This window comes from Poecile atricapillus, chromosome Z (genome assembly GCF_030490865.1).
Source record: "Poecile atricapillus isolate bPoeAtr1 chromosome Z, bPoeAtr1.hap1, whole genome shotgun sequence".
Lineage (NCBI taxonomy): Eukaryota > Metazoa > Chordata > Aves > Passeriformes > Paridae > Poecile > Poecile atricapillus.
Genome location: NC_081289.1, coordinates 65780617 through 65795050, shown reverse-complemented (window position 1 = coordinate 65795050; position 14434 = coordinate 65780617). Strand labels below are relative to the sequence as shown.

Genomic DNA, 14434 nt, shown 5'->3' with positions numbered 1-14434 from the left:
CCGATTTTTCTTTTTTTTTGTACTGAATTGTGCCTCATGTAGCATTTTGTTTTATTAACAAACTTTGAAATTACAAGAACAAAGCTAAATGTTAGAAAACAAACTGAAAAGAACTTGCTGGCTGTCTAAGTCCCGCATTCAGGCTGAAGGAGCATTTTTTAATGCTTTTTAAAATTTTTTAAATTTTAAATTTAAATTGCTTTTTCTGTGTCATTGAATGAATTGACATTTAACAGTAGTTTTTGTGTTTTCCTTGTGGATGGTAAGTATAACATTAAAAAATAAAATTACCAACTGGATATATTAAACCTCACCTGCACATCCCACCGTGCTCCCTTTGCATGCTTACATTCTCAGAGCATCTACGGGATAGAAGAGCAACACCTGAAAGAACTGTTCTTGCATCTGAACACTTTCTGAAACACTGACAAGGACTTTTGGGAATGTCTTCCATTTATGTCTATTTTTTGAGAGTCTCCCTATAAGGCATAAGACACAAACTGGAGTGGCAATGTAAGAATATTGACTGAAAAATGGTCTCAAGATGTACTGATGGAAAAGAGACTAGGTATTTGCCAAACTAAATGAGACTGAACTCTCAATAAAGTTACCCCTAATAAATTTTCAGCCTTTCCTACAACACTAAAATAAAGTAGGACATTAAAATTTTCTTTTGTGAAGAGTTCAGTTCCTAAAGAGCCTGCTTTCTCCTTCAAATTCCTGCAGCTTTCAAGCTTCACAAAGCCACCAGGATTAGTCAAGCTTTAAAATTTAAAATTCCATGTGCTCCTTCTAATTATTTGAGTTCACTGGGAAATTATTTTCAAATGTGCATTTCCATAAAAGGGAAAAGTGGTTTTCAGCTTTTGTCCTTTGGAGACTGCACGTGTGTGCCGCAAAAAAAAAAAAAATTACATCACCGACAGACGTCACAAACATGTCATTTGTGTTTAAAAACATAAAATCACATCACCAACCCCTCAAAAACACGCCATTTGTATGTTCAAAAGTATTTTTGCTGTTGTTTTGCTAAATTAGTATTTTTCTTCACTAACACAAGGCTGGCCCAAGAAAAGATATAATCATATATAACTGAGCAACCCAGTCTGGTGGAAGGTGTTGCTGCCCATTGCAGGGAGATGGAACAGGATGGTTTTTAAGGTCCCTTCTGACCCAAAACAACAGCCTCCAGATCCCTGCTGCCTCCAGATGCTGTGACAGGGACTGATGGCCCCTGGAGGCAGCAGCCTTTGGGGCCCACTCACCCCATTCTGTAAGAGAAACCACAGCAAAACACAAAAGACCGTGACCTTCAGGCACCACTAAATCACTCCATTTTTAAGGAAATGACAACAAAAAGGGCACTGTTTCACCTGCATGAAGCTGCTCCTCAAAACAAAACACAAACCTTATTATAAACATCACAAGTGAGTGACCAAAGCTCAGATTTAGGCTTCGTTTTTAACAAAAGGGTATGTTTTAAACACTTAGGCGTACTATTTGAAAATCTCAGTTACACAAACACACACCACAGATCCACCAGTTGAGACACAGAAACACACACACCACAAATGGTAATGGAACTGTCCCTCTGCTCCAACTGCTGACATGGATTTCTTAGAGGGATCTGTTCTCTGTTCTCCTTATACCAAAACAAAGTTATAATAATTAAAAATCCAGTGAGGACATCCCCTCAGCACACACCCATTCAGCCTGAAGTACAAAGAATGCCAGCTCTGCCTGTGTCCTGGGGAGCCAGCCTGAGGGGACAGCACAGCTTTGTGCTGGGCTGCCACTGGCTGGACACAGACCCCAGGGCTGGGGATGCTGCTGCCCCTCTCACGGGCATGTTATGGGACACTAGTGAAATTTCTGTTCAGCACTGACAACTTTCCCCCCTTGAGGTTTCTTTGCCAAGATATGCCATAGGAACACAAGGTGGAAGTGCCAAAGGTCTGCCCACACCCCTACAAACACACACTCAAGCACACACGTGTGACTGTGCTCGTGTGTGTGTGTGTGTACAACTCATGGGGAGCCACCCTGCAGCTCGAGTGGGGAGGGAGGATCCCCCAAGCTTTGTAGGTAAAGTTTTAAAAGCACAAGACACAGTCCCAGGCTTGGTGTCTTACCTTTGGGCAGCGACAAGCCAGGCAGGGCAGTGCAGCATGAGGCAGGGACGGTCAGCGCGGGCTGGAGCACACCCACTGCCTCGCTGCCCCTGCTCCAGCAGGGTACAGCCAGCTCTGGTGCTTCACCATGCACAGAGAGTTTCAAAAAGAGACCGAAAAGAGCATCTGGCAGCAGCTCCCCCCATGCTCCCCCCTCCCTGCTGGGCTGCTGAGGTTTTAAAGGAGTTGATGGAAGATTTGTCCTGAGGATGCCTGGGCTGTCCCTGGTGCCTCAGGGGCTCAGAGTAAGGACAGGCACGCCACAACCACCCACGCAGCACAAGGCAAGACAGCAAAGTGCAGAGAAATCTGCCCACTTAGGGCAAAGAGGTGCTTTTGTGACTGTCACTGGAATCTGCTGTCTCCAATGGGCCTCCCCAGGCTCTCTGAGGGCATTCCCCTCACCTCCACTTCAAAAGTGTTAACAAAGGAACACCAACCACCACATCGCACCTGAGGCTGTGCAAAGGCAGAAAAGGAACATGCAGAATCAGCACCAAACTGATGACAGAATATACCAAGCCAGTGCCAAAACTCACCAAACTGGTGACAGAAACACCTCTGCAGCTGGCTCTGTGCACATGGCTCTCAGCAGTACATGGGAGATATGTCACTCTTGGTGATGCACACCCACCAACAGAAGTCCAAGACTGGACAGAGAGCTTTAATTTTCTTCCTTCCTCATAGTGAAGATCATTGTCTGACAGGACATATTCTGGGTAGCTGGGAATGTTGCATATGATGTAAAATCAGAGACGCTGGCAAAAGCTTTAGAGGAAAAGCAGTCAAATAACAGCATCAGGGAGAGGGAGAGGCTGAGCCTAGCAGGTGGGAAACCTTACCACTGCTAAAAATTGCCAGGGAAAAAGAAACAGCTTAAACACAAATTCCACAACTACAAAAAATGTCATGCTATTGGGAACTGGGGACCCTCAGCAGAGGAGCTGGAGTGTGCACCCACACTCACCAGTGTGTCCCCTGCAGTCACAATTCTCCCCTGGCAAAGGCTGCTGGAATAGGGCTGCTCCAGCTGGGATGCAGTCACAGGAGACACACAGCACTCACCAGTATGAATTCTGGAAATACCAACTATGTACATTAACAGAATATAAAGACCACCACTGCCATCCCCCCAGGCCTTGCCAGCCTATGTGGCATGTGTGTAGTTGAATGTGCACAAGTGCAGCAGCAGCCTGAGGAGCCACCCCTGCATTTCCTCCAGATTTAAAGTGAAAGCAGTGACCACACATCCCTGCCTCACCATCAGCTGCACTGCTGTGGTGTTGCAGGGTACAGAGTCAGATTTCTGTCGCCCTATACCTGGCACCTACACCTGTCTGCTCACCTCAAACTTCACTTTTTCCATGCGTCCTTTGTATCCGGCATAGTCTCTACTGCACCTTTTAATTGCTTAAACACCTAGAACTTCTTCTTCAAAAGGATTACATCAGTTCCCCATCAGTGTTCAAAAATTCACTTGCAGTATGAGAGTTTGTTATTGCCTGTAAGAAACCCAAAGAAACAGGGACAAGGAAGAAAGATCAAACAGAAGGGGGGGGGGTGAAATCCCCTTATAACTATCACCAGAACAGAGAAAAAAAAGGTGGGAAAAGTGAGAAAAAGTCACACAGAATATATGACCATGTAAGCATGGGCACTCTTGCAGAAAACCTAGTCAGCAATCCCAAGCCAGAGGAAATTTAAATGAGAGCCAGGTCCATAACAGTGACGGAATCTGCACAGATACAAGGGGCTGCTCAGGTTGCAGGATGTGCTTAGCCGCGATCTCTTTGGATTTGCAAAGGAACTTTATTAGTTTTATTAATTTTTTTCCTTAAATAATCAAGAGATTCGAGTGTATCCACATTACACAGTGAAGAAGATTAAGATTTTTTTCTTTAATCAAAATATCCATATGCATGTGTTGTATCTTCCAAGGGGTAGGTGGATTCCCACTGCAGGCTCCCGCTCCGAGGTGTGTTCTGCTGCAGGAATTCATGCACAAACCACTCCTACCACATTTCCATGACAGCAGGGCTCCAGCAAACACAAATGAGAAGAAAATCCCCCAAATCACAGGAAAACCCCGCCAAATGACAGTGCTCAGCAGGGTGCAGTTCTGGGGGAAACAGGCCCATGAAGGGGTCTGGCAGGACATGCACAAACTGGTGAGACCTGGGCTCCAGCCCCATGCAGTGGTGTCATCCAACACTGTCCATCGCTCCCAGGGGAGTGCAGCCCTAGCCCCACGGCCAGGCTGTGCTGGGCAGGGACACCAAGAGCAGCAGCTCTGGGCTCCCTGGGACAGGCACAGCCTGGCCAGGACACCAAGGACCACAACTCCTCTGGAAGCCCCTCCATGCCCAGCCTGGCCCCCACGTACACAGCTGACCAGCCTACACCAACACGGCTCCCAGCACAAGCTGCTTCTGAAAAAACACTCATCTTAGAGCCAGACAACCTTCCTGTGAGCTGTTCCATCAGCTGGTCTGAGAGGCTCCTGCTGCCCACGCTGGAGGAGATGCTCCAGGCAGTGTCACGGGTGGCTGAGGCCACCCCTCGCGTGGGGACACAGCCACAGCCAGTGCGTGTGGCCTCCAGGGCAGAGCCTGCCCCGCCAGACGAGCCACCACCTCCACCAAGCTGCCAGGGCATAAATCCCTTCTTTGGGCTTTTGGTGACACTGAAGCTGGCACATGGATCACACCAGGGACACCTGCTGTGCCTAAGAAACACAGCATACACCTCTACATATTAATGATAATACGTCTAGGTATTAATAACATAAACATTTTGATTGTTAAAGAAAATTTCACCTAGAAGTCTTTTTACTTCTGAAAGAAACTCTGAGATTGAACTCAGCGATTCCATAACTTGAGTATCCAATAAGCAGAGGAAAATGTGACTCTTTACAGAGCACTTCTCTGGCCCAGCAAAATGAAAAACTTACGGCAGTAGTATTTGTGGGAAAAAATAAGTTGTTGCTACAAATCTCAGGACTCCAGAACAAAAAACATACTGTATCATGCAAAGGTCACATTCAAAAGCAGCTGCCAGGGAAAAGAAGCAAAGCACAAGTCATTGTATTTTGTTATTTTAGAAATAAGCGTACTCCTTTTCACCATTTAGAAATAAACCAAGAGGTTTGAATAATAGAACACAGAGAATAAAAATACAGATGTGGTCAGATTTTTGAGTAGCTTCTGCAGTGCCACACATCTAAGATAAATTAAAGTTCAATGTCTGGACAAAGACATTTCAAACACTGATAGTTCACAAAGGGCATTTTCTTTTTGATAGAGATAAAACAATAAGTCAATTTATCAGAGACTGCTATTTCCTTTCTGACTCCATAAGCTGCAGTTACTGCCACCAAACAGAAGACTTCTTTCTACATTATTTTTTAGGGAAGAGGCAAAAATTAAATGCTTTCAAATTAATTTTCCTTTCCATTTTAGGCATATTGTTATGTTTTCATTCACTAAATGTTCAAACACACTTCTTTTTTTCTTGTTTTCATTTTACAAGTGTTCTTTGGAGTCAGAAACAGCCACACACAAACTTGCCAAGCTCAGAGTGCAATCATACTGACACCCAGTCTACAAGAAAGGGGCCAGGCAGGCAAAAGATATAACAGAGAGAAGATAAATTGCTTTTTGTACCCCTTAGTGGCCGGACATCAATGCTGCAGCTCTGAAAGCTGTCTTTCCCAAAAAAAAAAAAAAAAAAGAAAAAAAAGAAAGAGAGAGATTAGGATTGCAGCTATTCATGGGAGAAGAAATATGTTAAAAGGAAGGTTTTAATGAAGAAATGGATGAAAGACTTCCAACTACAGGAGATTAACGTTCTTATCATATAAACTCTTACTGCAAAGCGGAGAGAAGGGGTGGGAGGGGAGAACGCTCCTCCAAAGACATGGAAACTCTGACACTGAAAATGAATTCTAAGCATTAGTGCATGGCACAGTTTGTAATGATTCTTTCTGCACGCTTTGTTATGGACTTTTAAACTTTAAAAAAAACCCAAAAAGAGTGTAGATTATGCCAAAGAGCTAGATTTGCTGAATTACCCATTTTTGAAACACCCTGTGAAGAAGGTAGGACCCTGTGTAAGCACAGCAACCAGCAGCATCAGCAGGCAGTTTTCTGACAGGCATGCCAGGAAAACCACCAGCAACAGGTGGAACACACAGGTCCACACCTGGTGCTGCCCTTGGTTAGGGAAACCCAGAAATACAGGCAAAAATATGCTGTGGTTTAGAGTGGTATTAGACAAGCAAAACCAAAAACTGAAGAGCATCTAAAACCATAGGGAAGCAGGGCAGAGAGGGGAGGGAGGACTCCCATCTGTGTATGGAACACTGGTACTCGTGGACCACAAACCTGCAGGATGGCAGCTGAGGACCTTGATCAGGTGAACCTTGATCTGCCACTGGCACCCAGAGCTCATGTCCTACAGCCAAGCAACATGTCTTTCACTCACAACAGATGCTGGTACCTGGAGCTGGAGATCTGCACAGGGGAAAGACTCTCTGTGCACTAGAGGTATCAGGACAGCATTATTTGTTTACAGGGAGTATTAAAATAATGAGGTTGTTAGACAAGAGCAGGTCAGGCAAGTGAGGTGCAGGGGAATGAACAGAATAAGGAGATATACTCAATTCCTTTCCTTAAGGAGATGTTTCTGACTCAGAAACTGACTGAGCATCTCTATTGAGGGACTCAGATGTGGAAACAGACTCATCAAATGACTGACACAACCGGCTGCTCTCACAGGCAGAGGACTGGTCACGTTTCAGTTCCCTTTTCCATGGGAAGCAAACTGGACACCAGACACATCACAACACTGTCATGGGAGGTCTGTCCAATGCACAGACAGAGGCAGTTGCAGGAGAAAAGGGAAAGGCAAGGCTTCCTGAATTCTTACACACTATAAACATCCCTACTGACACTGCAGGCCCTAAAATTGTAATTTATATACAGTGTTGTTGCCAAAACACTTATCTCATTCTCTAGAAACCCTGAAAACGGAATTGTGCATGTCTCAAAATATTTTAAATGAATAAGCAGAGAACGTCTCTGAGAGGATAATTTGCCAATATACATATTTTTAACATACATGTCTTTGAACCAAAGGTTTTTATATTCATGTTTCAGCAGGATAAGTTATAGAATCACAAAATCCCAGAACAGTTTTGGTTCCAAGAGGCCTTAAAGATCACCTTGTTCCAACCCCCTGCCATGGGCAAGGACACATCCCCTTAGACAAGTTACATATTATTGTCTATAGGATGAGAGATACAAGTTCATTAAACAAATTACAGTTACTGTACCTCGGAAACATTTATGGCTTCTCTTCCCTACAACTATTTTGTTGCTGTTTTGTTTTTTCATGACACACAGATACCTACAACACAGTTTATCCTAAACCTATGTCTTTGCATGGGGATCACAGTGTGTATTGGAAAAGAAGCAGCTGAACCAAATGTTTGCACACCACAGCTACTTGAATTCCATCCACCAGAATCTGGAGGGGTTTGGAGAGGGGTCTGGCCTACTGCTGAGAACAAAACCAGAGCAGGAGAAGAGCAGGTGTGTTTATAACCTCGTATGACTGTCTATGACTTTCCACTAAAACATCTCAAAAACTATTGCCTGTACTCTACTAAACAATTTTAGCTCTGAACAGAGTGACCCATTCATACAGTGCAGGGAAATTCCACCCTAGACAGCAGAGCTGACTGCTCTGTATGCGGCTTGCTTATTGCCAGCACATTCACTATGAACCAGAAACATAACAATGTTTGTCACAAAACCATGACATAACTTAGCAAAAACTGGGCCCTGGTACCAAAGTCCAATTTGATTTTTAACAGCCCCCTCAGTCAGCACTGGCACACCTGCAAGGCAATTCTCAGAAACTTCTAAGATGTTTATAAGGAGGAAAAAATGACATGCATTTTAAACATGGTGTTCTTATTAGGGCCTCTGATGCAGTGACAGGGTGCTTTATGTTAAAGTCTTGTAGCTACAAACTCTGCTAAGCTATGTAAAAACACACACAATTCCAGAAGAAGGTTATAGAACATTTAAGATCCTGAAATATGTGATTTACCAAAAAAGGTGAAGCCTATTCCTCAGCTCTTCCCTCACACAGTGCAGCAGCAGCATGTGAACAGCAGCACTGTTTGAGGACACTCTGACAAAGAAACTCCACTGATTTCAGTCTGCAGATTGGTGTCACAGCATGATCCATTTCATGCAAACCTCCTCACTTACATATGCACTAAATAAAGCTATGTCATACATCGTTTTCTAGCTCCTTTCAAAGTACTGTCTATTTTACTTTATTTATAAACTTCTCTTTTTTTATTTCTTTCTCCAGCCTTTGTCTGGATCATGGTTTCCCTCAACCTGGCAGGAGGGATGCTATTCCCAGTAAAGGCCTTTGTGCTCCAGGAAGCCAGTGAGCAAGAAAAGATCCTGTCTGATCATCCAGCAGTCTGCAGTTGCTGGTGACACAGTGTATATTACACACAATGGTTATTACAAACACCTGCCTAAACTCTCTTGCACTGACCACCACATTTATGGACCTTCTTTGCTGCTATGTGGAAGAATGTTTCTCAAAACACCAAAATGTCAGATTTTAGTGGCTGGGGAGAAACCTCTCTGAATTCAGTGCAGAATCCACACGAGAAGAGTCAGTCAACTTCAGATGAACAGCCCAAACTGTCAACAGTGTTAAGGGGGCAGTCACCTGCTGAATTCAGGCAGGAGAAATGCTCAGATCTCCCCTCCACCTCTTGCCTCCTTCCTGTTACAGCTCATCCCTGGCCTGAGTTGAAAGGTCTTTGGTCTGGTATACAGCAACTTCTTATACACTCTTGGAAATATAAAATATATGGCAAGGTTGAAAAGCTCACAGTTCCCATCACTCTGATGTTACTTCTAAACTCCTGCCAGGAAAAATGCTGTTTTCCCTTCCACATGCCATGCTGCTGAAATCAAGGTATTGAAGTGGTACAAATAATGACCATTTAATTTACCACAGCTTTGCAACCATTGCCATGCACTCGCCTGCTCTCTCTATTCATCTTTCAAGTACTGACATCAGTGTCACTGCAGACAAATTGTCTCCACACAAGAACCAACAAGCCAATAAAAAGCACTAACCTTCGCTGACAGGGGTGGCATAGCCCTCGAGGTTCAACATGATATCTCCATCCGTGTCATCAGCACCAGCTCCCAGGAGCATCCAGCTTTCGATGTTATCACTGCCAGAGATCAAGCTCTCCTCCTCCTCCGAGCTGTTGTCTATCACCAACACTTCCTGGATGGCTTGAGGTCCAGCAGAACGGACTGGGCTGGGCCTCCCACTAGTGCTGTTTCTCTGCCTTGGTGTGCCCACACCAGATTCAGGGGGACATGGGGCTTTACATCTGGCAGCTTTGGTGTGATTTGGTGTGGAAGATACTGGGTGAATGTGTGTTTTACTTTTAGCTGAAGAGCATCTTGACCTCTTTCCCTTGCTTTTGTAGATGCTGTCTTCATCTGGTGTATCGGACAGGACAATGACCTCAGGCTCATCAGAAAGCTGAGTACCATCTTCAGTGAGTTTCTCATCTTCCTCCTGTTTCTCAGTGAGACCTGAACTTTGACCCATGACTTCTCCAACATCAGCTTCTTCGTCCATTTCCACTGTACTGTTTTCTCCAAGATCATGGGAATAGTGGATCTGGCCATAGAGATGAAATTCTACCTCACTATCAACACTCTGCTCACTGGATGACTCCTCAGGATAAAGTTCATCCTCATACACTTCAGTATTCTCAGGATCACCGTACCCGGTAAACATTCTGGAAAGCGAAGAGCCTGAGTCTACAAAAAATCAAATGGATACATTAGAGTGGTCATATGTCCAGAATAAGCCTCCAAATGATACCTTGGGTCTTCTTGAAACTGCTCATGTGAGTTACAGAGTTCTGTACACAGAACATTAAACTGAGCAGATTTAACAGCTACCTGTGCTCAAATGTGGAACAGCAAAAGCTACTTAAGGATGCATTTGTATTCACCATAACTACTACTTCAGAGCAATTACTCTGAAAGTGGCATTTACAAGTTCTCCACGCCCACACCCAGAATGCTGCACACACCTTGGGCTCTCAAGTACTGGAGTGAGTGCAGCAAAGAGCCAATAAAACCATTGAGGGATTAGATTATCTGTTGTAGAAGGTCAAGCTGGGATTGCTACTGCACCGGAAGAGAAAGCTCAGAAGGATTTATCCATGCTTACAAACACCTGGGGCAGGGGGAGTAAACAAGACAGAACCACCACAGTACTGCTCAGAAAGAACTTGAAAGGGAATGGACAGAAAATAACAAAATACAGGGAATTCCACTTAAATGTAACTCTGTGTGCCTGAAAGGCTTTGGAGCCTCCATTCTTGAGGACCTTCAGACCTCAGCTAGGCACAGCCCTGAGCAAGCAGCTCAAGGTCACTCTGCTGTAAGCCAGGGCTGAAATTGCCAGAGGCTCCTTCCCAACTCAGCTATCCTGTGATCCCAGCCCAAGGGTGAGTGTGTTAGAGCTCATAGCCTGCTCCCTTGCAAGACAGGTAATACAAGGATGTTCTAAAGTCACCCTTGCTTCCTTGAGAGACTACCTTTGTGCTCATGGCCACATGATGCATGCAGTATAGCAAATGGAACACTTCCTCTGAAAGTCTGTCTGTATTTCTGCATTAGTTACTCCCATGGAAGTCACCCAGCTTCTTCAGACATGAAAACTGCCAGATGGGAGAAGTAGATGGCTGGGGAAGTAGAGTTTCATGATACTGTTTAAATCCACTTAGTCACACAAACAAATAAATTCAGATTTGTGAACTTTGTACAGAGGTAACTTGTGTGATGATGGTATTTAAAGAACCCAAAGGTTCCCATTGTGAAGGCTCTCCTCTCTCAACCAGGTTCCTAAGTAAACATAAACATAACACCTAATATGCTAAATATATGAAAGAACAAGGTGGTGGTAGACACAATAAACCTACTTTACACCACCACCTAGCTTACGATTTTGTAGAAAGGAAGAAAAAGTAAAACAATGGCACCTGAATGGCTGTAGTTAGAAAAACTGACAGACCAAATGCAGACCCCAAGCTTCAACATTTTTTCAACTTTACATGGGGTCCCTGTTTCAAACAGGTTGCAGCCTGCTCCTATCCACATAGCGAGAGCAGAGCTCCAATCAAACACATTCACAATATTAACATGTGGTTATGAGGTGTGATAAGAGACCTTCAGTAATGTAGGAAAGTAACAAATCCTCCTGAGGATGCTGTGTTTTCAGTGATACTCCAAAAGCCAACTGAATCCAAGTACTCCTTCCTCTATTTCTGTCAGCCAGTGGATGAAGTCACACATAGTAAGCAGTGACCACTGCTAAAACTTGCAGCTGAACAACACTGATGTCTCTCTCTCCAGGGAGCTGACTCATGGACACTTCACAGTGCAGGCAAGCAAGACAAACAAGCAGCAAGACTACACACTCACTTTGATCCATCCTTCTCAGAAGGTCAAACAGCAGCTCCTCCTCCTCTCAGGTCCACACTGACTGGGATAATGAAGGGCTCTTCCTCTTGCTCAGCATGTACGCCAGGCCACTGGAAATAAGAAACATCCAACATCAGCACCACAACATGATTTGAAAACTTGTTGGTCGGTCACCATTCTCACACTCAGTCTACAGCCCTGCCTTTCCTCTTCAGGAAAGAGGAACAGCCATGTCAGGCATCTGACATCAAAGCAGACACAAACAGAGCCTCAAGGAAAGGGAAGAGGAGCTCAACAAAGTCGTGCTGTTTTTCAGATTGTCAGGCTGAAGCAGTCTCTCACTGAATTCACACAAGTAACTCAGAGAAAGACCTGACTGTGACTTCAGATTTCCTTTTGCCAGTGAAAAGCTTAGACTATGGGCAAACATTCTTTTCCATAGATTCACAGAAGGGTTTCGGCTGGAAAAGACCCCTAGGGTCAGTGCTCTCTCAGTTGGTGCTCACCTCTAAGTGCCACACACATCTTGCTTCCAGCTGGACTATTGTAAAGACACTCCTCACACCTGAGTGTGAAGAATACATTAAAAATACTGGTCCTGCAAAGACTACCTGATTTGATAGGCTGCAGGGAGCAACAACACACTGACACATCTTACTTTGGAACTAGATTACCTTACTTTAAAAAAACCAAACCCAAACTTCAAACCTCTGGCAACAGTAGAACCCCATTCCTTTACCAAGAGGAATCCCATTCCTACCTGAACCCAGAGCACAACCTTCCTCAAAAGCACCTGAGGCAGCCCCTAAGTAAGAACAGTTCAAGTAAATGGCTACAATGTTAAAATTTAAAAATCACAGAAGTCTGAGTTCCTTCTATTTCCAAACACAACTGCACATGGCTGCAGCTGGCAGTGACAGGTAAAATTCTCAAACACTGCTTGCCAGCGTTTTTCACCCGGCCCATTAGAAACCTGACATCCCACATGTGATGCAGCCACAGGAATGGCAGCAGCACCACGCAGTCAAAAGGGAGGTGCCACAGGCAACTCCAAGCAGGGAGGAAGAGCAAGGCCAACAAACAAGAAAAAACAAACAAGTTAATTAGAACACCTCAGCCAAAATCCCCAGGGGGGTTTGGGATGCTCAGGTCCCACTCATCTGCAGAAGGGACTGTGAAGTAAGAAGCTCAGGACAGTCCTTCCCATGTCATTCCTGTTCACTTACCTTGACTCTCCCTGTCAACCCCTCCTTTCCACTGCTTAACTCCAGCATTTCTGCTGTTCTTGCATTCTCAAGTTCTAACAGCTCCAAGAGATCATCATGTTTAAATTCAAACACTAAGATTTCTTTAAAAGTTCAAATGAAGACTAAAACACAGAGACTACTTCTTCCATTGCATGTGACTTTTCAAACAAAAAAGTCACTGTTCCCATCACAAATCATCAGTGAATTCAAAATATTTCCTTATTTATCTCATTCTCATCTTGACCTCCAGTCAGATCTAACTCTTTTTGATAACAGCTGCACTGAGAACAGAGAGGCAAACATACTCTCTACTGCCTTGGAAGACAAAATACAACCCTACTGTCTGTTAAAATACAACCCAGGCTGTTAATGACAGCAACAACGAAACGAAAAAGAAAGCTCTTTCAAGAAAATTACCATACTGTGTATCAGAATAGAGGGTCAGATACTGGGACAGGAGTAGCCAGAATTTTTGTCAGCTTTAAATTTAGTTATATTTGTGATACATAAACTGCCTGATGCTTCAGACTGCTGAGACACTGCAGGGGCACAGACAGTATGAAACTGACAAAGAACTTAAATGTTCCAGAGCATGTGAATAAAACCTATCACTTCAGCTGCTATAGCTGCTTTTGCACCCTGCACTGCCTGGATTCCATGAGAAAATGATAATTTTGAAGGTCATGACTGAAATGAAAATCACATCTGGGAAGGCAGGAAAAAATGTACCTAAACGTATTTATAAAGGCCTACCCAAAGATATATTTATTAACAGAAGCCAGTGTCAGGTAGGTGTTTTTCTTCCCCTGCTGTGTTTCTGTACCCAGTGTGATTCCAGCCTGGCTGTGCCTCACAGGAGCAGCCAGTGGTTCCCTCAGAGCAGCTGAGAAAGGCACAACCCTCATTTGCTGCCCAGGTGAGACTGCAGCCATCAGCCACCTGTGGCTGCCCCATCTGAAGTGGAGAAGGCCTTGCAGAGGAACATGGAAAAGTGTCAGGAGGTGGGCTGGGAGCAGCCTCTGTCCTCATTTTCCACGATCTAACAGTGATTTTTGGCTAAATACTGAGATGCAAACCCTATCCCTGTCCCATTTGCTGTTGGAGGAGACACAACTGTTCTGGACTTTGTTTAAATGAAGTGCAAAGAGAGAAACAAAGCCTTGGAGAAGAGGTCAGCATTTTTCTAGTGGCAGCTATACCTTCAAGAGATCACGGGAATGTCTCTTCCACACCCGAACCTTGCAAAATAACAAAATATTTCACGTTTACTTCAAGCCTTTCAGAAGATTTTTTTTTCTTTCCACAGGCATTTTCCGAATCGTGTTTAAGAGTAACACGCTTTTCCTCGGGTCCTAGGGCTGGATGTGGTTTGGCGAGTGGGAACAAATCAGGAGTGAAGATCCCGGGGAAGGGGAGGGACATTCCGGGGGAAAGGGATGCACAACCCGAGCTCCGGCGGCGG

General features: G+C 44.4%; 1 protein-coding gene across 2 annotated transcripts in view; it reads right to left on the bottom strand.

Annotated features, from left to right (window-relative positions):
• Positions 1-14434, bottom strand: part of ZCCHC7 (zinc finger CCHC-type containing 7) — an 86644-nt gene that overhangs the window by 71774 nt on the left and 436 nt on the right. For both annotated transcript variants that reach the window (XM_058827961.1, XM_058827962.1), the window contains exons 2-3: positions 11726-11835; positions 9347-10051 (exon numbers count right to left, since the gene is read on the bottom strand). In XM_058827961.1, the coding sequence (XP_058683944.1) occupies positions 9347-10051; positions 11726-11735 (715 nt within the window). In that variant the 5' untranslated portion in view covers positions 11736-11835. The remainder of the gene's footprint in view (positions 1-9346; positions 10052-11725; positions 11836-14434) is intronic.